The following is a 23,935-nucleotide window of genomic DNA, read 5'->3' on the forward strand; positions in this document are numbered from 1 at the left end:
TGTGGTGGCTCAGTGGCTAAGATGCTGAACTTGTCGATCGAAAGGTCGACAGTTCAGTGGTTCGAATCCCTAATGCCGCGTAGCAGGGTGACCTCCCGTTACTTGTCCCAGCTTCTGCCAACCTAGCAGTTCGAAAGCACATAAAAAATGCAAGTAGAAAAATAGGGACCACCTTTGGTGGGAAGGTAACAACATTCTGTGCTCCTTTGGCGATTAGTCATGCCAGCCACATGACCACGGAGACATCTTCAGACAGCGCTGGCTGTTCAGCTTTGAAATAGAGATGAGCACCGCCCCTTAGAGTCAGAAACGACTAGCAGATATGTGCGAGGGGAACCTTTACCTTTACCTTTAACATTAGACTACTCCTAGATCATACCTCTATTTACGCATGATATGTAACAAAATAGTGCCTCAACTACATATGAACAACAAGAACAACAAAGATTCCAGCTAGGCCTATAAAGGAAAGGTTTTTTTAGAATCAATCTATAAATGAAATACCAACCTTGATTCGTCTTTCTGTAGTTGGGTCTTACGGGACATATATGCTTTTAGAAAAACAATGCTATTTAAAAAGCTTCATATATAAGCAGGCACAGAAAATAAAAGAAAAGTCCTTCCTTAACATAACTTTTTCAATTTTGACTTCCAAATCCCTGCTGCCACTGTTACGTGCAGTACTCTGTGTATGCTGCACTGGTTATAATATATAAAACATGACTTGCTGAGGGTCAACTCAACATGAAATAGCTGTTTTTCCATCAACTGTTTGATAAAGAAGGAATTTTGGGGAGAAATCCCACTTTCTCCCTTTAGGAGCATTTTGGTCATGTCAGAAAAATTTCCTGGGCAGCAGCTGTTGGCATACACAGGCCCTTCTGTAGGTAGGAATTTATGCGTAGAAGCTAACTGCTGTATGCAAAAGAATCCTGGCCTGATGGGATAAGCTGTGTTTATCACAAGCAACCAAGGCAATCACAGGCAAATGAAACATGTGTTCTTTTCCAGAATTATCTAAACAGTATAGATTAGTGTATAATTAAATAAAGAAGTTATTCCGTTGCAGTTCAGGGATTGGGTAGAATTGATTTATTGCATTTCATTCTTCCTTTCTTTGAAGAAGTTCAATGCAGCTTTCATATTTTTCCCTTCTACTGACGCCTGTCAATCTGTGAGGAAGGATCTGTCCCTCAGAATAATTTGAGGGAGTGAGGGATGAAGTTGTGTCCCCAGAGATTTAAGCCCAGTACTCTAAGCTTTATGTTGCAGTTTAACCAGGGGTGAAATCCAGCAGGTCCTGACAGGTTCTAGAGAACCAGTAGCGGAAATTTTGAGCAGTTGGGAGAACCGGTAGCAGGCAGTTTGAGTAGTTCAGAGAACCGGCATATACCACCTCTGGCTGGCCACCAGAGTGGGGTGGGAATGGAGATTTTGCAATATCCTTCCCCTGCCACGCCCACCAAGCCACCCCACCCCCACCAAGCCATGCCCACAGAACTGGTAGTAAAAAAATTTGGATTTTACCACTGAGTTTAACAAATGGTATAACAAGGCAAAAAAATAAGAAAATATATCGTTCCTGAACATTCAATGGAATTGTGTTAGCTCAGGCTATCCTATTTTGTCATACACTGTATTTAAGCACATCTGAAGTGTAATATTTTAAGGTGAGGGAAGGTAGAGAAAGGAGGTTGAGTGGAGCAATTCAAATACCACTATTTTAGTGGTAATAATATTTACCAATATTATTACTTAATGAGGTAAAGAATAAAATAGTATCTGCATGTATTTTGGTATCACTAGAACTGATAATATAAAATTTGAATTTAAAAAAAATAAAAGTTGAACATGCCAGCCTAAAATGAAAAATATGTGAGGGGGGGGAAGGAGGAGGAGGAGGAGGAGGAGGAAGAGGATTCCAAATGGTAATCTATCATCAACTTTTTGAAGATGAAGTGTCTTATTTCTGAGTAACTATACTATGCCAAGAAGCCCTCTAGTGGGGAAATGATGCCTTGCTCAGGGAGTTATGCTGCTTTTTTTTAAAAAAAAGCATGGTGCAATATGATAAAATGTGTGGACTTATTTTTCCTAAGCCTTTGCCTTAAATATTGAATTTAAACTTCATTTTAATCTTTAATGTTTTCATTTCTATTAGTTACATTATTTAAATCAATATCCTATATCTCTTCATATTTCACAGCAGCTTGCCACAGTAACGAAATAGAAACTTTCTAAAAAGTTCCTTATTTTCTGCCAGAGATTTTCTAGTCATTTCTATTAAGGTATACATGTAGGCTGCTCTGCAAAATAATCTCAGGTTATGTGTTGAATTTTAAAATGTTGTCACTATTGGGTAAATGAATTTAATCTGTTTCTTCCTTCTTCTGAATGTTGCTAGGTCAACTGGTAGAGAATATGCCCTGAAAATCATTAAGAAAAGTAAATGCAGAGGAAAGGTAAGTATCAAGATAGTGGAGTATCATATGTTTCTGACGGATCTTATGAATTAGATCAAATCTGCAAGCACTCCAACTTAGTGGTTAATTTAAAAAAAAAAATGTTGTCCAACATTAGCTGAACAACAGATGGAACAAGGATCTGGCAGGGCACCGTGACATGTTCACAAGGTTCTTTATAGAAAAAATAGCTTACATTGACTCAGAATTACGTATCAATTGGCATTTAATGTGATGACGTGAATAATCTCTTGTGATGTTATCTTGGAGTTATTTGGCCATGTGGAAACTGATGAAATGGATTGAGTCCCTGTAATAGGAACTTGGCTACATGTGAACTTCTTTGAATACTTCATCAGCCGATGTAGTTAGATTGTTATAATATGGGCTGCATAGTGCTGCCTTTGAAAATAATCCAAAATCTATAATTATAACATTTAACAGCCAAGATATATTAGCAGGTATGAATTACTCTGGTAACTCTGGTTACCTCACAGATTTTTTTTATAAATTTCCAACTGCAGTTACATAGTCAAATTAAATTAGTGTTTGTTTTAATGTATAAAGCCTTATATATCATGTCTTCAAGATGTATCAGGAATTGTTTCTTTCAAATGTAATCTCTCTGGCCTGTGTGCATGTAAATGAAGAGAAGCTTTTGATACCTGATTTGGTAATAAATCAGGGAGATTTGGACCTGAAAAATTTGGTAGTGCCTTTCCTGTTTGGTACATACATCCCATTGTAGCTACAGGAGGCCAGTAGTGGGATTCAGCCAGTTCTGTCCAGATCACACGAACCGGTAGTGGCAACTGTGGGAGGCTCTGCCCACCCGCCTGGATGTAATGCCTGACTACTGTGCATGCACAAAAGGCTGTGCGCGTGCGCAGAGGTGGCGCATGCGACCAAAGCGAGCGCTCGCTCACATTTGCGAACTGGTAGGGAAAGTAAGTTCATCCCACCTCTGCAGGAGGCCCCTACCCTGCTGATATTTCTGAAGATAGTGAAGATTGGGCATTTTATTTAATTGTGCACTTAGTGTATGTTTTTAATGGTTTCTGTTATTCAAGCATTTATTTAAATAATAAATATAGCTTCTTGTATGTGGGAAAGATCTTGGGAGGCTGGGTGAAGAGAAGTTGCCAAGGAAATAATTAAGTAAGAGACAGCATAGCCTAATGTTGGATAGTGGGTGGGGCAAGAGGGTTAGAAGATACCCTCCCTAGTTTCTTGGGCTGTAAAAGAGAAGGGATGAGAACTGTACTTTCAGGTTTGCAAGATTATATTATTGTAGCTTTACAATAAAATAAAATTAGCTTACCTGGCCAAGCTTGGTCTACCTAATAAGGCTGACACTTCCCATCTCACAACAGGTACTTTGGTTGGCATAGAAATATTAAAATCCAACAATAGAAGCAACGATCCATGTTGCCCAAGATACATGGGACCTTCCAGTGATGAAGCTGCATTGCCTACCCTCCTAACCCAAATGCATGGAGGAAATAGCCAAGTCTTCAGAGTTTTATAAAAAGATAATTTGGCTTATGATGGATGGGCTGCCATATTATACTTATTGTTGAGTCTTGATTTGAATTGGTGTGTTCTTCTTCTTCTTCTTCTAAACCACTCACAGATGTTTTACCTGGACAGGATATAAGTATCAACAAACATCTGGACTCATGGTCTCTAAAATATTCTGGAGGACTCACGTCTCTGATTTTTTTTAAAAAAAAGGTTACCATATTGTAAAACAAGCAATAGAGAAGCAATATAGATCCAATAGATATACTGTAGCTAGACAGATGGGGCAGGTACATGGGATGTGGGAAGCTGCCACAGAAAAGTCCCTTTTACATGTTGCCATTATGTAAGAATCTGGAGGGGCACTGAGATAGATCTTGATTCTCAAGCAGAATTATGTGCAGAAAAATGATTATTTGGCCAGTTTGGTCCCAGACCATTTAGGTTTTTCATTAGAGGTTAAAAGCAACTTTTTAAATTGTTCTACAAAACTGTGACTTGAGAAACCTGACATGAAAACAACAAGATGTTCAGTTTAGTAAGGATGGGAGGTCAAGGAATAATATGTTAGCTTGGAGAAGTCCTGGGAAGAAAAATATTAATAGCTAAAATGTCTAAAGAAATGCAGCTGTTCTTTTCTTTTTCTTTTTCTTTTTGCTTGGGAAAACTTGATTTGTTATATATAATTTTTTAGTTAAAAGGTTGGAAGAGTAATTCTTTACAGGCATACTAAAAGACAAATATTCAGAATAAGTTAAATATAGGCAACCTTAAATGTAAATAAAATACTTGCAAGTTTAAATCTTCTACCTCTGTTTTACTTTTGATATTCATTTTCTCAGTCTCAGCATAGTCCTTGACTTATACATTAATTTATAAGGGTTTTAAAACTTCTTATGGAATACTGAGTTTCCTCTGTCCATTATGTGCCTGGATGCACCATTAAAGGAGATCAGATTAGTATAGTGATTAAGGCAATGGATTAGAAAGTAGCAGCCCATGGGTTCTAGTCCCGCCCTAGGCAGAGAGGCTAGTGAGGCAGGGGCGGGTTTCAAAACCCATCGCTACTGGTTTGCTCGTGTGTGCTTGCGCATGATGCTTCTGCGCATGTGCAGAACTGTCTGGGCGCGTGGGCGGAGCCAGCCACTGCTGCTACCGATTCGCCCCAGCTGGGGTGAACCAGTAGCAACCCACCACTGTAGTGAGGGGATTTGGAATCAATCAGTATCTCTTTCAGACTTAGAAACAAGGTCTAGGCAAGCCACAACTGCCAAGAAAACCAGAAGTTGAATATATTGATTTTATTTAGCATATAGCAGCTACAGTCTGTAGCTACCTCTGTAGTTCACTTGATAAATTATAACAACAATTTACCCCATTAAATAAGGCAAAGGTCCTAGCAGCTATATGGTTTTGTTCCATTCTCTTTTCATATATTTTTTTTCTGTCCTTTTATGCAGGAACACATGATTCAGAATGAAGTTTCTATTTTAAGACGGGTCAAACATCCCAACATTGTTCTCCTGATTGAGGAAATGGATATGCCTACTGAGTTGTATCTTGTCATGGAACTTGTAAAAGTAAGTACAAGTACAATCTGCTGCTGCTCAGTTTTCTTAGCTTCAGTATAGAGAAATACTAGTATAGTATTTATGAATAGTATGTGTATGAATATGGAGCAAAGAAGATCTATTATTCCTCAATAGAAAGTTTATTAAAGATGGGAAAATGGATGAAGTAACTTCATCCATTACAAATAACTTGTAAGTATTTATCTAAATCAGTCGTGGGTTGCCCCCGATTCACACCAGTTCTATTGAACTGGTAGTAAAACTGGCGGGAGACTCTGCCACCAACCCTGACATCATCAAAATGCTTCTACACATGCGCAGAAGAGGGCGTGTGCACACAAGCAAAGCAAGTGCGCACGTGCGGCTCCGCTGCAAACTGGTAGTGAAGGTAAGTAAAACCCACCCCTGATTTAAATGTAGGGGTCCTTTGTAGATTATTGTAAGGTATGAAGGTGTTTGTTGAAAGGTGTTCGTTGAAAGAAGCTAAAAGGTATATTGTATGTATAAGAGCATTTTCTGTTCATGTTGTTTTATGAAAATGAAAGCTGGGTGTAATAGGAGAAAGTACAGAAATACTTGAATGGGAAAGTGGATTTTAAAAAAACATATGTGGTAAAAATAAGAATAGATATGACCAAGGGTGAATGGGTGGTAAATTGTATTGATTTCAAAATGAGTGAATAGCAATAATATCACTGCTTTGTAAGTACATTGATTGCTGGTGTGTTACTAGGTGCAATTCAAGGTCCTGGTTGTCATCTTTAAAGCCCTTCATGACTTGGGGCCAGGTTATCCAATGGATTATCCTCACCTAGTTGTCTACCTGTCCAATTTGGTCAGGCAAGATGGGCATACTGCAGGTTCCATCAGCCATGGAATGTTGGTGGGAACCAGGAAATGTGTCTTCTCTGCTGTAGCCTCTGCCTTCTGGAATATTCTCCCTTCAGATATCAGGATGACTCCAACTCTGTTGGTCTTTCATACAACCATGAAGACTTAGTTATGTCCCTGGACCTGGAACCCCAAGTGTGTTAAAGACCCTGTTTCCTGATTACATTAATATCAGTAGTAACAGCTTTATTTGGTGCCATATATTTGTACTGTTTTACTTGTTTTAAGGTCTTATCATGTAGACCAGTGGTCCCCAACCTTTTTATCGCCGCGGCCCGCTGAGCGCGTGCAGGGGTGGGGGCACGGCCCAGGAGCTTTTGCGCACGGCCCATTGCGCACGGCCCAGGAGCCTTTGCACTGCAGCGTTCATGTCCCCCGGCCGCTGCGCGGCCCGGTGCCAGGTACTCCACGGCCCGGCACCGGTCCGCGGACCGGGGGTTGGGGACCACTGATGTAGACCATCGAGAGTCACTTGTTGAGATAGCTGTAGAAATAAAATAAATAAGTAAACCAGTTTTTGAGGGCACCAATACAGGCTTGAAAACAGACTCTGCTTGTGAAAAGATTGCCACGTATAATAGAAAATTAACCAGGAAAATTATTTTCCTTACGATTGTACAGATGTGAACTTTCAAAGAGGGAAGTGGAATTCTACTTGGCCTGCTTTAAACTCACTCTCTCATCCATATCCTGATGAGGAAGTCACTCTCCAGCTGTGGTGGCAAATCTGCTAGTAATATAAAGATCCTGTGGAAATGGAGTTAGTCTTCTTCTTGATTGTCACATGTTTCCTTAAACCTGAGAGTATTACCTGGCACGGAGAGTAAGAGTTATCTACCAGCACTAGTAACAAGGGGTGAAATCCACTTATCTTCCCAACCGGTTCAGAAGTGCACACGCCACACTTCATGTGCGCGCTTGGACCTTCTGCGCATACGCAAACCCTTCTGCACGTGCGCAGAGGGTAAAAAACAGGTTACTTCCTGGTTAAAACCAGGAAGTAATGACAACTGGGCGGGTGGGTGGAGCGTCACACCACCATTGCTACCGGTTCTCCGAACCACCAGCTGCCATCACTACCGTCCGAACCGGGAGCATTTCACCCTTACTAGTAACCAAGTTGACTTTCTAATCTATATTTCTGCCGTATATTTCTGCGTTGCAGGAGTCTCATGTTATGTATGTAGCTAATGACTTAATTACTATCAGTTAGGAATGTAGATCCCCTTTTTTTTTCAAAGCCACCAAGGAATATTTGGGAAGTTCCACCACTGATTATGATGTCATCTGGATTGATAAATGGCAAAAGAAAAACCAAACAAAATCAGGAGGAAATTTGTAGAGCTGAAAAAGATTTAGTGTTAAGTGCTAGTAAAAGTTTTGATAGGTATTCAAAGGAGTTTCCTTTAATCATTTGGTGAGTAGTTCTGCAGGGAAGGCTTCAGATGGCAGAGCTGCAGCAGGTGATTGGAGACTTTTCACTGGACGGGATTGTTGTTTTGTGCACACAGTAATAACAAAGGACAGAAATGGAGCTAGGAGACAAAAAAGATCTGTCTGCTTGAAACTGGATTAGATCATTCTTGTGGTCCTTTTCAACTCTAAGGCTTATGAAGTGAAGGCTGCTATGTGATCTAAAGCATATACATTTCCCTATAATATTTCACAGAACAAATTGGATTCTTAAAAAAAGATGTGCACGTTTGGTATGCTTTATTGGAATTAAGACTTTCCTATCCTTTCCTAATGAATAAGATCCTGGTTTTCCTCTCCGCAGGAATGGAAATATATGGAGAGGTATAGCGAATGCCATTGGTGTAAACTAGATTTAGTTATATTTTAATTTCTTATGCATTTAACTTCTATGCCTTACTATTTTCTATTCCCTTTCTGTGCTTTGCTTACTTGTGCCTGCCTGCCTCAAAAGGGAATGCCATGATGGGGCTGTCTGTTTAAAATTGAATAAATCTTGTTATATGTTTCTTTTTCAAATAGTAAAGCAAGTATTCTTGGAAGCTTGCTGAATAATCCATTCACAATTCCCATTTACAGCTGAATAACCATCTGCTAAGGGCTACTTTTTGAAGGCTTAACGTGTAAATTAAATTCTATAATGGCAAAGGTTTTCACGAGGAGAAGACTGCTGGCATGTCAAACTTTAGTTAATAACATTATGCTTTCATTGGTCACAACAAACTTAATATAAGTGGGTCCTATTGCTGCTGTTTTCATCCCAGGCATATCTTTCGGTCCTTAAATGTAAAAAATGCATTTCATAAATACAAATAAAAACAAATTTCAAGTAGGAATTATGAAAGGTGAGAGAGGATGTGGTTGCTGGCAAGCTGCCATTGTATGTACTGGGACTAAATTATTATGCAAGCCTTGCGTTGCCCTAGTTATTTTAACAAGCATGATTTATGATAGGGTTTCTTCCTGCTGTTCAAAGCATCTAACTTCAATTTCCCATGAGAAAGGGAATTTCTTTTGGAAGGTAGTATTTCTTTTGGAAGGTAGTAAATAAGTAATTGGTTACTGTTCTTCTGGATGTCAGTGCCTTATGGTGAAAGATGATACGGTTTGTTCTTCCATCTTATCCCATCCCTTTTTAATTAAAAAAATAAATAAAACATTTTTAAAGCTGTTTCCAGTTTGTCATGCTTCCAGAAAAGTGCAATATTAGTGAAGAAATCAAACAGTATCATTGACTAGCTAATAGTGAATAATCTATTAAAAGATTATTACTGAATAGGACTGAAATTTGGAAGTTGAAGAGTTGCTCAATGAAAGTAAAATGTAGAATTATAACTAATTAGATTACTAGCAAAATTAGCACATTGGGGTCCCCCAAAGTGATCAATATTGACCCTCTAGGCCAGGGGTGTCAAATTCAAGGCCTGTGGGCCAGATCCAGCCCACGGAGTGCTTAGATCTGACCCGTGGGGCCTCCCTGGAAACAGCAAAGGACCGGCCCATGGTGCCTCTGCCAGCAAAAATGGAGCTTGGGCGGGCCACATGTGGCCATCCTGAGCTCCATTTTCACTGGCAGAGGACTACATGAGGTCATCCCGGCTGCAGGAGAGGGCTATAGGAGGCTGTCTGGCTAAAAATGGAGCCTTGACGAGAGATGTTGAGCTGGCCATGCCCATCGCACTCCAAGGTCAAACACAACTCTGATGCGGCCCTCAATAAAATTGAGTTTGACACCCCTGCTGTAGGCTTTATGGGACTATTTAAGGGGTTCATATTATCATCATGGTTTGTCATATTTTATATTGAATTTGGCTTTTTTTTAATCCCCCTATTGAGTCCTTCTGAAGGAACTGGGATAGATAGATGCTGTTCAATAGTATTAAAGGCATTGTCAGAGGAACTAAGTTGTTCCAAGGAAAGCTGCCTTTTGCAGTTGACTGATGGTGATTTTGTCAATGCCATTGAGTGTTCAGATGGTGCTCCAGTTGTTTTGGAGTTGTAAATCACCTATTTAGTATTTTGTAATAGACACCTCTTACTATTGGTACGATTAGTAGTAGTAGTTGTACTATTAAGAGGTATTTATTAAATTATTTTCATTATTATTTGGGGGTCAGCAAACAATCTGAGTTGCCTGTGATGAGATTGGCAGCAAACAAATTTAATAAATAAAAATAAAACAATCTGAACCTTCATAAGTCAGTAAATTGAAGAGTTGGGGAGTCCTGCATTAGGGTCTTAACAAGACATCAGCCTTTCCCTGTTTACTTTAAATATTTCCCTTTTTCCTTCTTACATCCCAATTTCCTTTTCTCTTTCTAACTGTTGGCAAAAGTTTTACAATATGTAGTTTATTGGAAGGATTGTTTAAAGTAATGTGAGCTTGTAGTATAAGAATTTTACTGAACGGCTACCACCAATGGCAAACTGAAATGACAGAATCCATGAAGAGTTGAAGGGCATTTTTTTCTAGGCTAGACTGTGAATTCTTTGAGTTAATCTCATCATTTATAGATATATAGAATGTCCACTGCAGATTTCATTCTTTTCTTTAAGAATGGGAATTCTAAGATGTCCTGAAAGAAAATGCTATCGATCATTATAAACCTTCTCCTGAATCATAGTGGAATATACTAATATGGTACATTCATTTTTTCAGGGAGGAGATCTTTTTGATGCTATTACCTCCACAAATAAGTATACAGAGAGGGATGCCAGTGGGATGCTGTACAATCTGGCCAGTGCCATCAAATACCTTCATACCTTGAACATTGTTCACAGGGATATCAAACCTGAAAATCTGCTGGTAAGTAAAACATTAAGTGGCAATAGAGATTTTGATACATATAATTCATAGTAATCATTTATCAATCACCTATCTCAAATTTCAGTCAATTTAGGGGCACTTTCAGCTTAAAATAGTTTTCAGAATTAGAACAAAAAATGGCCTTACTGGATTGAGTCCATCTTAGTCCATAATTTTATTTCACACAAAGAATCCCAGGTGCTTCTGGTACACCTACAAGTAAGAGATGGAGACAGGACTTGCAAGATTAATGCCAGCCTTGTTAGGTAATCCAGACAAGAAACATACCCAAGAGTACTAGTTCTACCTTTACTGTGTAAGCATTTTTGAAGTATGACACTACATCTCTCCCCCATTGCCTTTTCAACTAGGGAAGGCCCCTTCCAAGATGTTTGTTATGTTCCCATTCCTTTTGTGGTCTCCCTTGTTTCTTGTCTAACCATTGCCCAGTCTGCAGCTCTTCTGTTTCCCAAATCATTCTCACAATCAATATCAGCCTATTGATTAAAATTAAAATAGTACTTATCAGTACTATTTTATATGACCCAACACCAATGTTGGGGCATATATTATTGGCAACACCAATAATTTAACAACCAGTTCTCTGCCCTAATACCTGGCTGGATGGGCGTGGCCATGGTGAGTGTGGCCAGGGGGTGTGACAGGAAGCACTCGACCTCCTGCATTCCTCTGGGAGCAAAAATGGACTGCGGGGGGGGCGCCTCCCCCCACGCCCCGTTTTGGGCCTAATAGGCCTCCCTGCAACCTCCTGGGAGCAAAAATGGGCCATGGGGGGAGCATGCCACACCACCACCCCGTGCCCCATTTTGGGTCTAGTAGGCCTTCCTGCACTTTGGGTGGGGAGGGGTGGGACCAGCCAGAAATTTAACAACCGGTTCGCCCGAACCGGCCCAAACCAGCTGAATCCCACCACTGAAACACACCCTGATGTTTTTTAGAAACTTGATGACATCCATAGATCATCACCCCATCCAGGCCCTTAACCTGCAAAACTGTGGCATAGGAGAGAAGGGGCAGAAGATAACAGGAAGCTGAAGAAATAGGAGGTAGCCTCTAAGAAAGTGGTCTGAGAACTATTACAACCAAACAAGTGAACTATCAGTCAGTTGTCCACAAGCTATGGTAAACAGTCCATTGTAGTGTGATTCCTGCCTAGAACTTGGCTTATCAGTAGAAGAAGAGCAATCAGACTGAAACAGCACCTAATTCCAAAAGAATTAGGAAGGAGGCAATGGTTGCATGCCTCTTTATGAATATTAAGACTTATTTATTATGAAATAATAAACTCTTATTTACAAGGCTACATTAACTTTCAAAGGCTAGGAGGATGAAGTTAACCCAGGGCAATAGGAAAGGTGTGTGTGTTACAAAAGGTCTATGCTGTAGTTGCACATTTTATGTAGTTAAAGTCTAACTACAGTTTAGACTTTAGTGTAAACTACAGTGTAGCTAAAGTTTAACTACATTTTGTGTAGTTAAAGTCTATGCTGTAGTGTGTCCAGTTCTTAAAAAACAAAGAACCGTCACAGTATAAAGAGATTACTAAATTATATTTCAAAATATGCATTAATCAATAAGCTTTTAGTTGCTGAAGAAAATTGGAATGTCTATTGTTTATAGAAGACTGTAATAGTCTATGCTCACTTCATTTGGAAAGCTGAGTTTTCCCATTTTAATTGGAACATTTGCCCATAATTGCTACTATTTAGTGTGATTATTTTGTCAAATCATGGGATACCTTTATAGCCATATAATAAGCCCAGGAGAACAACTTCTCTGACTGTTGCCATCTGCAGTGATCACAGAGCAGCTTAGAAAATATGGATAGCCTTTAGAATAATAGGATGCATATGGCAGCACACAATTATATGTAGCTGGATTCAATTAGTGTTGTACAATTACACTGTTTTATTACTTAGCTAAAACAGTGAAAGCACTACATAGTGAGTAATTTACACTAATCTACATCTTTTTAATTGGCCTTCAGGGCTCAAAGGAAAATAGAATTTGTAAAAACCTTACTTTCTGACTAAGATGAACTTTAAATGATCATTTACATTCTTTGATCTTGACAGGGTAGATAGTGAATCTATTAAGTTTCTTATTTCAGCCTTAATTATATATTTTAATCTTTCTTGCTGAGGTTATAGTATTCAATCTGATATCATATAGCAACTTCCTACATTCTCCAGTAAGTCATTGCCATTGCGGCAGGGAATTTTAGGAGTTGTAATCCCAGCATATCTGGCAAAGAGAAAGTGGAAGAAAAAAAAAATCCTGTACCACTACATAAACGATTTGGAGTTTTCTTAAATATTAAACTTTTTAAATCTGTAGATTTAATATTGTTAAAATTGTAGATTTAAAATATAATTTTAAAAAATGTGTAGATTTTAAAAGAAAAAGCCTGTAGAATTTCAAAGAATATTACTTTTAAAAAGTCACCTAGAAATGAGACAAAACTGACTTTCTGAAAACCAAAAATTCCATCCATTCCTACTGTCACATTTTAAACACACAGGAATTTAAATTGAACATCTTTCCCTAGTCCAGAAATGTTTTTAAGGGTTTGTTTGGTTAATTAAATTCTATGTCACCAAGAATAAAACAGTCTCTAAAGGACTGGACACTATGCCAAAATTGTGATCATATATAGATGGAACTATGTACATAAAAGTTGCATTGCCTTGGACTCCTATATTTTAGTTATAATATTTTGTCTCATGTTGATGTTCATTAAACTGAATACCGCTTTCTTTCCAAACCTTTTCCACCGTCTCCACACTGCTTTGACTTGGTCTTTCTTCCTCACTCCAGATTCACCCATGAATACGCTGGGGAATGGCAGGGTCTACTTCCATAAAGTATATAAGCTTGGCTATTAAGAGAAGATCATAATTTAATTGCATTTTTGTTTTCAGGTCTATGAGCACCAAGATGGAAGCAAGTCGCTGAAACTGGGAGATTTTGGTCTGGCCACTATAGTAGATGGACCTCTTTACACCGTTTGTGGAACCCCTACCTACGTGGCTCCAGAAATCATTGCAGAAACTGGGTAAACTAACTTCACCTGGTAGAAGAGATTCAATGGACAACTGTTTTTCCCCCCATATGATTAAGCAATGTCCTTTTAAATAGAAACCGTACTGAATTTGAATTTTGATACCCCATATATATATATATATATATATATATATATATATATATATATATATATATATATATATATATATATATGTTTGTCCTTATATCATACAACTGTGATATAAACTACAGCTTTTATTCAGATGAGATCATTTAATTTAATGAAGATCCTTGCCAATGTATCATTTTTTGTTGCCTTTATTTTCCTTAGATCATACATTCTTGGTTTCCTAACCATAATCCCTTATCAATTTTAGATATGGCCTGAAGGTGGACATCTGGGCAGCTGGTGTGATTACTTACATCCTGCTGTGTGGTTTTCCTCCGTTCCGTGGGTATGGGCTATGATTTTCTATTCATCTCTTAACAATGCATCTCTTAACTATTCTATCAGTTGTCCATATGGTTTTTTTCTCCTGTCTGGATGTAATATTGGCTGTTAGCCTCCCCTCCTCCCCCCCATTTGTAAAACAAAATATCAGTAGAGGAACATATTGTAATTAATACTTAAATACTAGAGGAAAATATATTTTTTCACAGAAACTTGAGTACTATGTTAATAGAATTGTCTATAGTGCAAACTGTATTTAATGGAAACAAGAAATATGCAGGGCTTATAAATGTCAGAACTATTCCAATATAAAACTGACTGCTTCATGAGGTTTTTTTCTTATTCTCGTCTTTTTTTCTTTCTCTTTTCCTTAAATTTCAAATTTGGTATCCATGTTTATGCTGGTCTATGACTCTAATAAATATTTGATTTGGTATTCGGATAGCTCCACTTATGGCAGTGCATAACAAAAATAGTTTTGCAGCATTTTAAGAAGCTTTTTGTCTTTTTGCTTGTCTTTAGTTTATTAGGCGCAGTGAGAGAATGACAGTTTTATTTCTTTCTTATGCAGAAGTGGAGAAGACCAGGAAGTTCTTTTTGATCAGATTTTGATGGGACAAGTAGAGTTTCCGTCTCCATATTGGGATAATGTATCTGACTCTGCAAAGGTATATTCAAATGTTTTTTTCTTTCCTCTAGAATATTTCTTTGTGCGGCCATATCTTTGTTGTTCTATTGCAACATACTGTAAAGTTTTCACACACATACAAACACATTATATATATAATTTATATCAATCATGTATATTTTAAGATCATGCTTCATATCACAAACATAGCATCAATTATAGCATTTCTTTATATCTCTGTACTAGACATGTTCTAAATCAATAACACTCCTATGCTTTTGATAGTTTACTAAATCTACATCTGATACTTCTTCATCACAAGTACTCTGCATTGTTCATTTTACTAGATTATACATCTCCAGAATTACTAAAGAAATGCTACAATTAATGCTATGTTTGTGGTATGAAGCATGATTCTATTATATATGTGATTGATATAAACAATGCTTTAAATAGCATTCTAATATATTATTTGGGACAATACTTCTACTATAATTCTTTGCTTTAGTTTTCTGGAAAGCTGTAGACAATTTACAGTTCCTTAGTGCATGCAAAGATGAATAAGCCCTTAAAGCCAAATGAAATTATGAATATTACAGTATCTGGAAAGAAAACATATTAGCTTTGAAGGACTCGTATCAAGGGCAGGTAACAAAGATTCTATGCAAGTCTTTCCAAGTCCAGGAATAGAACCTGGATTTTAGAAAAATTGTATAAATTATGTGGAAAAATAAAAAAACATACATTTATACTGGAACATTTATACAGGAGGCTTTCTGGAACTGAATATAAGGACTTGAGAAATTAATGAGCATGTTTTCTGGATATTTAGGAAAATATTTTCCAAACTATTTAGTAGATATTAATCATAAAATATTGTTATAAATATATTTGACCATGCTTAGATCCAATACTATTTTAAATTTTTCAAATGATTTCCCAACTTTTCATAAACTTTTCAGTTATCAGGTTTATACATTAAAATGCAATGTTGGAATGTATTTCATCCTTGTATCTTACCTTTTACAATGTATTCAGTATTGTATTTGCTATTATCATCTTTGCAAAATTCTTCATCAAATGTATCCTATTAGAATGAACTTACTGGCTATAATTTCATTTTACAGGAACTAATTACTATGATGCTTCAGGTAGATATAGAACAGCGATTTTCAGCTTTGCAAGTGCTTGAGCATCCATGGGTTAATGTAAGTAAAGGTTGCTACTGATTTTATTTTAACCACACTGAGGTTTTATTGCATTATTTGTCAAATCAGCTGGAATGCTGTTTTGGAACTATGAAATTTTTAAACATCATAGCAAAATGTAGGCTTATTTCCAATAATAACTTTCTCTGCATATATTCTGAAAATGAGTTTAAGAATATGCCAGACCCAGAATGGTGTTGTGTCTTCAGAAAGTGTAACTAACTTTCTGAAGTTTTGCCAATTCCAGTTCACAAACTTATTATAAAGGACCTGCCATATCAGGATACATTTTTTCCATTAAATTTAAAACTGAATAGGGCTCTAAAATTTGTCTTTTTTATAAAAGAAAAATAAAATAGTGAATCAAACTAAGGAGAAGAGGAGAGAAAATCCTGCATTAAAAAAGAAGAGGGACAGGGGAGTGAGGAAAAATATCCAATGGCACTCCAGATAATTTGATTACATTGCTCAGAAATTATTTTCCTTGCCTATACAAAAAAGAAAGACTAATTCAGATTGTGATAGATCAAACTTATCCATTGCTACAATTCAGGCACAAATTTGCCCTTATACCGGTAATGTAATAATATAATTATTTTACCTGTCCCCCTTACATGAAAGATTTAACATGAAGGGTTTTTATTATATTCTAATCAGAATTTATATACTGGTTAGTTTGATACACTATTTTTTTTTAAAAAAACACAAACTTTAGAATATACACATCTTTACTCAGCAGTGATCAATCTAAAGTTATTTCAGCCTGAAATAATATAAATCTACATTATATAAGTTCCCATTTCTAAATAGAAAGGTGATTATATTGAATGATTTTTATCAATATCTACAAAATACAACTTCCTGTTCTACTAGCCTCATTTTTATGAAAGTAAATTTGTATATGTTAAACTGAGCTTCTATTCTTTCATAAAATCAGAATACTGACACTCATTATTTATTATTCCAAAATTCACATGAATGTACATTTTATAAACTTGTTCCAATTTCTCAGAATATTTATTTATTAAATTAATTTATTAAATTTATATACTGGCCATCTCACTATCTCGAATATTGATTTAGCAGCCTGCAAATTAGGTCTATGTCAGAATATTTATTATAATGTTTGCAGCATTACGTGCAAGTATTCCAACTGACCGAAAAGGAATTCAATACCTCCCAGATTTCAGAAAATCACATAATTATTTTCAAGTGGAGTCAAAGATGAAATCATTCTGAATGTCTTTATTCTAACTAAAAAGTAAAACTTAAATAAACTTGAAAATGTAGAAAAATTAGATGCATCTTTACCAATGTTTAATTTGAAAAAGCTTTGTAGAGTTCCGTTCTGTGAGATAACCAAAAGAAACAAAGCACAGCCTAGAATTCCAGTGTCGAAATTGTTAATGAGATCAGTGATACAAGTCTGATTTTTCTCCTCAATTTATTTAGTAACTAGGAAGGAACATTATGCACATTTTATTTATGATATCTTTAATATTTTCAATTTTAGTGTGATTCAAGATCAAGACATCTTAAAACCACTATATTGGATACCTAGTGTTATTACAAATACGAGTCATTAATATTATCATGCAAAAATGATAATATAACATATTGTGGCTGGACTTTGTATACACAGCCTGTGTATACTACAGAAGATCAACTAAGATTTGTCAAAATTACTGTGGGGTTATATTGATGCATAAGGCAACTGCATAAGTCAATTTTGGGGCCAAGTGGTTCCATTTTAGTTTCAGTAAGAAAAGCATGACTGCACTGCTAGTTATTGGAAAAAAGACATGTTCAATTCTACTTTACTCAAAAACTATCCATTTGCTTCTAACACTTCTGAATCAGTTTCTGACTGAAACACCTCTGATTTTGGATGAAGGGATGTAAACAAACCTTAGGTTTCTCTTAATTATTTCAAAATTATTTACTACTTATGTAGCAATCAAGGATATACCAAGGTACAGCACAGTATCTTTTTGTGAAATATAATAATTATTTTAATTCTGAATTCAGCATTTCAAAGATCTTTAAACTGCTGAAAGGAATAAAACACATTATCTCTAAAACTGCTCAGAAAATATTGCTTTTAAAAGAACTTTGGCTGTAAGTACAAGAATCTGGAAGTTCCTAATCAAGATTGTTTAATTTTTATTTACAATTGCTATGTTGATTAAAAGTTGTGTAAATAAATGAAATTTATTTTTCAAAATACATTTTTAAAAGGGTCTCACAGAAAATGTGGAGTCATTCTAAAAAATCTAAATGGTTCATGAAATAATAATGTTATTGCGATTCCTCAGGTTATTTTTTGGTGTATGAAAGTGCCTCAAACAATTGAAATTAGTATACCTTGTTTTTTTGGATACCTTCAGGCATATTACTAAAGTTAAGGAATAAATCATAAACAGATTATAAAACATGATTATAACTAGGAGTTATAATACTTTGGTATCTTCAGATAGGATTTTATTCAGGAGTTCTTAGTTGATGGTAAAAGGCTAGCAAACTGTTTGTAAAATTTAGATCCACTAAATTAATTATATTTCTGCAGATTAAAAATCCTTGGGACACAATAATTTTGGAAAAATAACCACAAAATTGTTAAAGTCCTGAAATGAATGGCTTGTTTTCGTTTTGTAGGATGATGGCCTTCCAGAAAATGAACATCAATTGTCAGTAGCAGGAAAGATAAAAAAACATTTCAATACAGGCCCTAAGCCCAACAGCACAGCTGCTGGAGTTTCTGTTATAGCAGTAAGTATCTATAATGGATTTTTTTTCTCCATAATTAGAAAATGATGATTTTTTTTTTGAAGACCCCTCCCCTGTGTTCAATTAATGTATTCAGTTTTAATTGCAGTGAAAAACAGATACTCCATTATCCCATCATTGGGAAATCACACTTTTTAATTGCTTCATCATCCTAAACTGCTAGGCAACATACATATTTCTTACAGAAAATCAGTCCTGAGGAGAAAAATTCAACACACATTCACTGGGATGAACATTTTTAAAGAGCATTTCATGGGAAGAAAAAAAATCGCATCCCAATTATAAGCAAGAGACACTTTGTAATGAACAAAATAAGCATATAAATGCAGAAATGCAGCCATTTTCGATATAGGTATGGCTGCCTACTTAATTGGTTTGGCCATATTATCTGAATTGGCTCAATGCAGGTCACTACAAGTTGATCACTCAATGCTCCCAGTTTTGCTATGCCACACAAGGCTAATCCATGCAGTGTTCTGTGTTTGAGAGGTTGGTTCCTGCACTGTCAGCCCAGCTGAAGATTAAGGTACTAATTTACCTAAAATTTCCTTGCCTGAGCAATTTTAGGATTTTCCCTAACTGTAGTGAAACTGTAATAGCCATAATGAATTCCATTTTTAAGGACACCAAAAAGGTTCGTGATGACTTGGTATGACATAGATCAGGAGTGTCAAACTTGTGTTGTCACATTGTTGTCACTGATGTATCATGACTTTTTTTCCCCCTTCGCTAAAACGGGGTGGGCATGGCCAGTGCGTGACGCATCTGGCCCGTGGGCCACAAGTTTAATACCCCTGACATAGACAGACAGACAGACAGACCATAAACATATCCTAGAGTGGAAATGGATAGAGATCAATCTATTTGTGTATTGTCTTTTATATTCCGGGATATATTTAGATATATGCTCATGAATTTTATTCCATTTTAAATAGCTTTATTTGACTAAGTGCTTCCTTCCAGGCAGAATTAAAGTGGCTTGAAATTTAAATAGAGTCAACATAATTCTTTCAACATGCTGCAGTTGTATAGCAGGACATAGTATGGGAGATTATGAGACCTGTTTAACGTATCATTTGTATATCATAGTGCAAATGGAAATGAACCAGGTTCACTTTGACCCTTTGCCAAGAATATATATTTAAAACATACATTTAATAGCAGTGAAATGATTAGTATTTGTTGATCACTCAAACATATGCAGGATATATGATTCTACTAATAAATATAATGGAGTAGTCAATTTTTTTAATGTTCCCATCTTTTTTTCTTTAAGTCTGCCTACATTTTAAGCTTCCTTCCATAATTATGCCTCCCTGAACCATGCTCCAGACTGAAACATCATAATGATTCATTGAACATGCTCATTTACCACATTAGACTGATCAGAGTTTCTTCCCTAGCTTCACTAAATTGTAGATGGTACAACCAGCAATTGTAGGTGGTACACTTTGGATAACTGTTGAATTAGTCAGAGGCTGATTTTAAGTCAGAAGAAGTAAAAAAAAAAAAAAAAAAAAAAACCTCAGTTGGCAGAATTGGCAAATTCACCCTCCTTACCATGGAAGATAATTCATCATCTTTTTCTTAGATTTGGACTTTATTGTTCTTATTATGTTAATGGCATCATTTAACATACCGTCAGTATTTTTTTTTTAATAGGGAAACCGCCATAGCTTTCCCACAACTAAAACATCCCATTGTATGCATATTTCATATGAATTGCCAGGTATATGCTTAACTGTCCAGCTGAAACTCTTTTCAATTGGACTGCCAGCACGCTTGCCCGTGAGATGTACCGCTCAGTTCTTCTACTCTGCACTGTTTTTTCATAGTTCTTACAACTCTTCAGAATGCTTTGCTAGTCCCTTTTGCACCCATTTTTGCCTTCTTTATTGTGTTGACTTTTCTTTTTTAAATTTAATTTGCAAGATTTGCAGTAAAATTTATTGTTTTTCGTAGCTCAAATATTCTAAATAAGAAAAGGTATTGCTTTGCAGCTTCAAACTGAGAATAAAAAAATGCTATGAGAATAAAGAAATACACAGATCTTTGCATTGTGTTTAGCATTGTGTTATTTTGGCACCTTATCAATTTGCTATTGGGCTTACATTATTCTATAGTTCCCCATCGCTTTGGTTCATTATAAATTTGAACAAAAACCTTGCAGTTCCATTTAACTATTTTTAAATGTTGCTGATATATTTTTGCTAGATAACACTCACAAAGTACTCTAACTTTCATCAACTTTACAACACAATGTTAATAAATAAAATATTTATTAGTGTTTCTAATCCAGTTCAAATGTACTGTTCTGTATGTACCCATATTTTTGTAATGTTTAAAATGTTTCTATGTGGAATGGAGTCCATTATGTATGCTACCTTGTACCTCAACAAAAATGTCAGAAAGCAATAGTAATAGCTATATACCGCTCCATAGTGCTTTAGAGCTCTCACCGAGTGGTTTACAATGTCAGCATATTGCCCCAACAATCTACATTAGGTCCTCATTTTACAAATCTCGAAAAATGGACAACTGAGTCAACTTGAGCTGGTCAGGCTATGGGCAGAGTTAGCCTGCAATACTGAATTCTAACCACTATGCCACCACAGCTCCTAAAATGGATATAAATGCAGTACAAGTAGTCCTTCAATTCGAACCTTAATGGAGCCATTATGATTATAAGTCATGATGACCTTAAAGCAGTTCACTCACATGACCAACCCAATTGTACAACCTTTTTGGGATGGCCGTTAAGTGAACGCCGCAGTCATTGAGCAAACCAATGGTTTTCTATGGGCCAGTTTTACCAAAACTCAAAAATAATTGCCAGGTTTTGGCAAAAATGGGGTAAAATGTGATCATATGATTTTGGGACACTTTAAATGACTGTAAATGTGGGACAGTTGCCAAACAATTGTCATTTATTTATTTATTTTATTGGATTTCTATACCGCCCTACTCCCGAAGCACTCAGGGCGGTGAACAGCCGCAGAATAAAACACATAAATACAAAAATTTAAATGAGAATAAAAACAAATTAAATAATTTGGCTGAGACAAATTTAATAATTTAAAAACAAATTAAAATTTACATTTAAAAGGGGAGAAGATTTAGGCCAGGCCAGCTTGATAAAATAAGAAAGTCTTGAGCGCGCGACGGAAGGTGCGCAGATCCTCCGTATCTCCGGGGGGAGCTCGTTCCAGATTGTAGGTGCCCCCACAGAGAAGGCTCTCCCCCTAGGGGCCACCAGTCGACATTGTTTGGCTGACGGCACCCGGAGGAGCCCCTCTCTATGGGAGCGTACTGGCTGGTGGGAGGCTATCATGTGACCACAGGGGGATGACTGATGGAACTTCAGAACCAGGGAAGTGATTTCAAATGGTTGCTAAGTTAAGGACTGCTTATAAATAAGCATAATTTAATACAGGAAGGAAATTAAATGTAGGATTGAAGCCTGGATGTAGGCTTAGAAAGGGCATGCTGAATATATGAAATCTAAATACTGGCTTCTGTATCCATAAGGCTTCCCCATTTGCTTTAAATGTGATGGAGTGTTCTTCTTACAAATACAAGGTTTGCCATTCTAATTTTTTCCACAAAAGAATGGCGCTCAAAAAATAATACAAAAAATAAAGGATAAATTATTTAGCATACAACATAACATCATCCAATATTCCAAATAAGAGAATATTTGTAGCTGAGAGGTGAATTGTGGGATCCTTGGTGCTCTCTAGCCTGGCAGTTTTCTTGCAGAAGTTTCATTACCAAACTGATGATGTTATTCTAGTTTTGTAATCAAACATCTGCAAGAAAACCACCAAGTTCAGAGAGTGCCAAAGACCCTGTAACATCATCCATTATAATATGAGATCTGGAACACTGCAGGGATATTATATACACATTATTAAGGCAGTTCAAAAGTTTACACTACAATCGTTTAATTTTATTTACTGATCAAAAGCTTTCTCTTTTCCTGAAGTTCACTGAAAGTGATATTCTGAAGTGGGTGGGAAGGTCAATTCCTACTGCAAAGTTTCCATCTTCTTCATATTGGCTTAATGAAAGGGGCTCTTTCATTAAAATGTCTTACACAGAAATATAGGTAGACTTATACTTAGATTCTTATATTTAAAGTTTGCCCTGTGTCTACATTACTACATGTCTACACATTAAGAAGCCAAAGCTGCTTATGGAGTCCCAAAACACATACACTACATATTAATATGCAGCACCATTCCCACCATTAGTCTGATAACAAACTGCCCACCTTTTTCAATCAACCCAGCCTTTAAATGTGGCATTTTTAAAATCAGCTCCCCTTCCTGAAACCCCAAAATAAAAGTGAGCATACTTCTGGCATTTTTAACATCGGCTATGAAATTGTATAGCAGTTGTTTAGAGTCGCTTTTCTTTCACAGATTTTGTAGAAGTTCATTTTACCCAATTCCTCTTGACACTGGAAGAATGAAAGATTTTTCAAAGAAAATTATCTTTAAAAAATGAAAGGCAGTTGACATTTTCGTGAGTTTGATGGCATATTCTTATCTCTCTTCCATTCCCTCTGTCAGCTGTAGACATTTAAAGAGAAAATACAGTGACAGACTTTGTTGAGTACTGTTGATGTTGATATTTAGGCACTTATCACTTCATCTGCCATTTATGCAAATGCATATTAAATATTAATAGTTTTTTTTTGAAATTTTCTTGAACAAATGTGTTTCTAAACATCCAGTTTTCAGATTCTTAAATGAAATTTCTCTCTCTGTGCCTTGCCGTGTAACCAAAGCTAATATAATCTTTTCTCTGAGGTTATATTTTCAATAAATAGATGAAGACAGCAGCATCAGTAAACTATTTTCTTTACACTCTTTGATTAGATTGAAAAAAATGCTTTAAAACAAGTAATTGCTTCAATACTGCCAGGACTTTCTAGCAATTTGTCACTGTTTTCTCTGAGTATTTCAAACTAGTGATTTAACTGCTGCCTTGTGGTGTCTGTAGTTACTAAAGAGGAGAACTGGTAATTAGGGTTTAACAGATGCCTTGGAAGACTCACAGTGAAGTGGTATTGCCCTGCAGAGTTGAT

General features: G+C 36.4%; 1 protein-coding gene across 3 annotated transcripts in view; it reads left to right on the forward strand.

The window, feature by feature from the left end:
• DCLK1 (doublecortin like kinase 1) overlaps positions 1 to 23,935 on the forward strand; it is a 157,800-nt gene that overhangs the window by 121,505 nt on the left and 12,360 nt on the right. For 2 of the 3 annotated variants that reach the window (XM_070943850.1, XM_070943852.1), the window contains exons 8-15: positions 2,405 to 2,462; positions 5,444 to 5,563; positions 10,578 to 10,724; positions 13,667 to 13,800; positions 14,147 to 14,224; positions 14,792 to 14,888; positions 15,976 to 16,056; positions 18,712 to 18,825. In XM_070943850.1, coding sequence (XP_070799951.1) covers positions 2,405 to 2,462; positions 5,444 to 5,563; positions 10,578 to 10,724; positions 13,667 to 13,800; positions 14,147 to 14,224; positions 14,792 to 14,888; positions 15,976 to 16,056; positions 18,712 to 18,825 — 829 coding nt within the window. Of the gene's footprint in view, positions 1 to 2,404; positions 2,463 to 5,443; positions 5,564 to 10,577; positions 10,725 to 13,666; positions 13,801 to 14,146; positions 14,225 to 14,791; positions 14,889 to 15,975; positions 16,057 to 18,711; positions 18,826 to 23,935 lie in introns of those variants that run through there. The other variant, XM_070943853.1, reaches the window with a different exon arrangement.

Source organism: Pituophis catenifer, unplaced genomic scaffold (assembly GCF_029215685.1).
Source record: "Pituophis catenifer annectens isolate HBS135680 unplaced genomic scaffold, rPitCat1.0.hap2 SCAF_4, whole genome shotgun sequence".
NCBI classification, from domain to species: Eukaryota; Metazoa; Chordata; class Lepidosauria; order Squamata; family Colubridae; genus Pituophis; species Pituophis catenifer.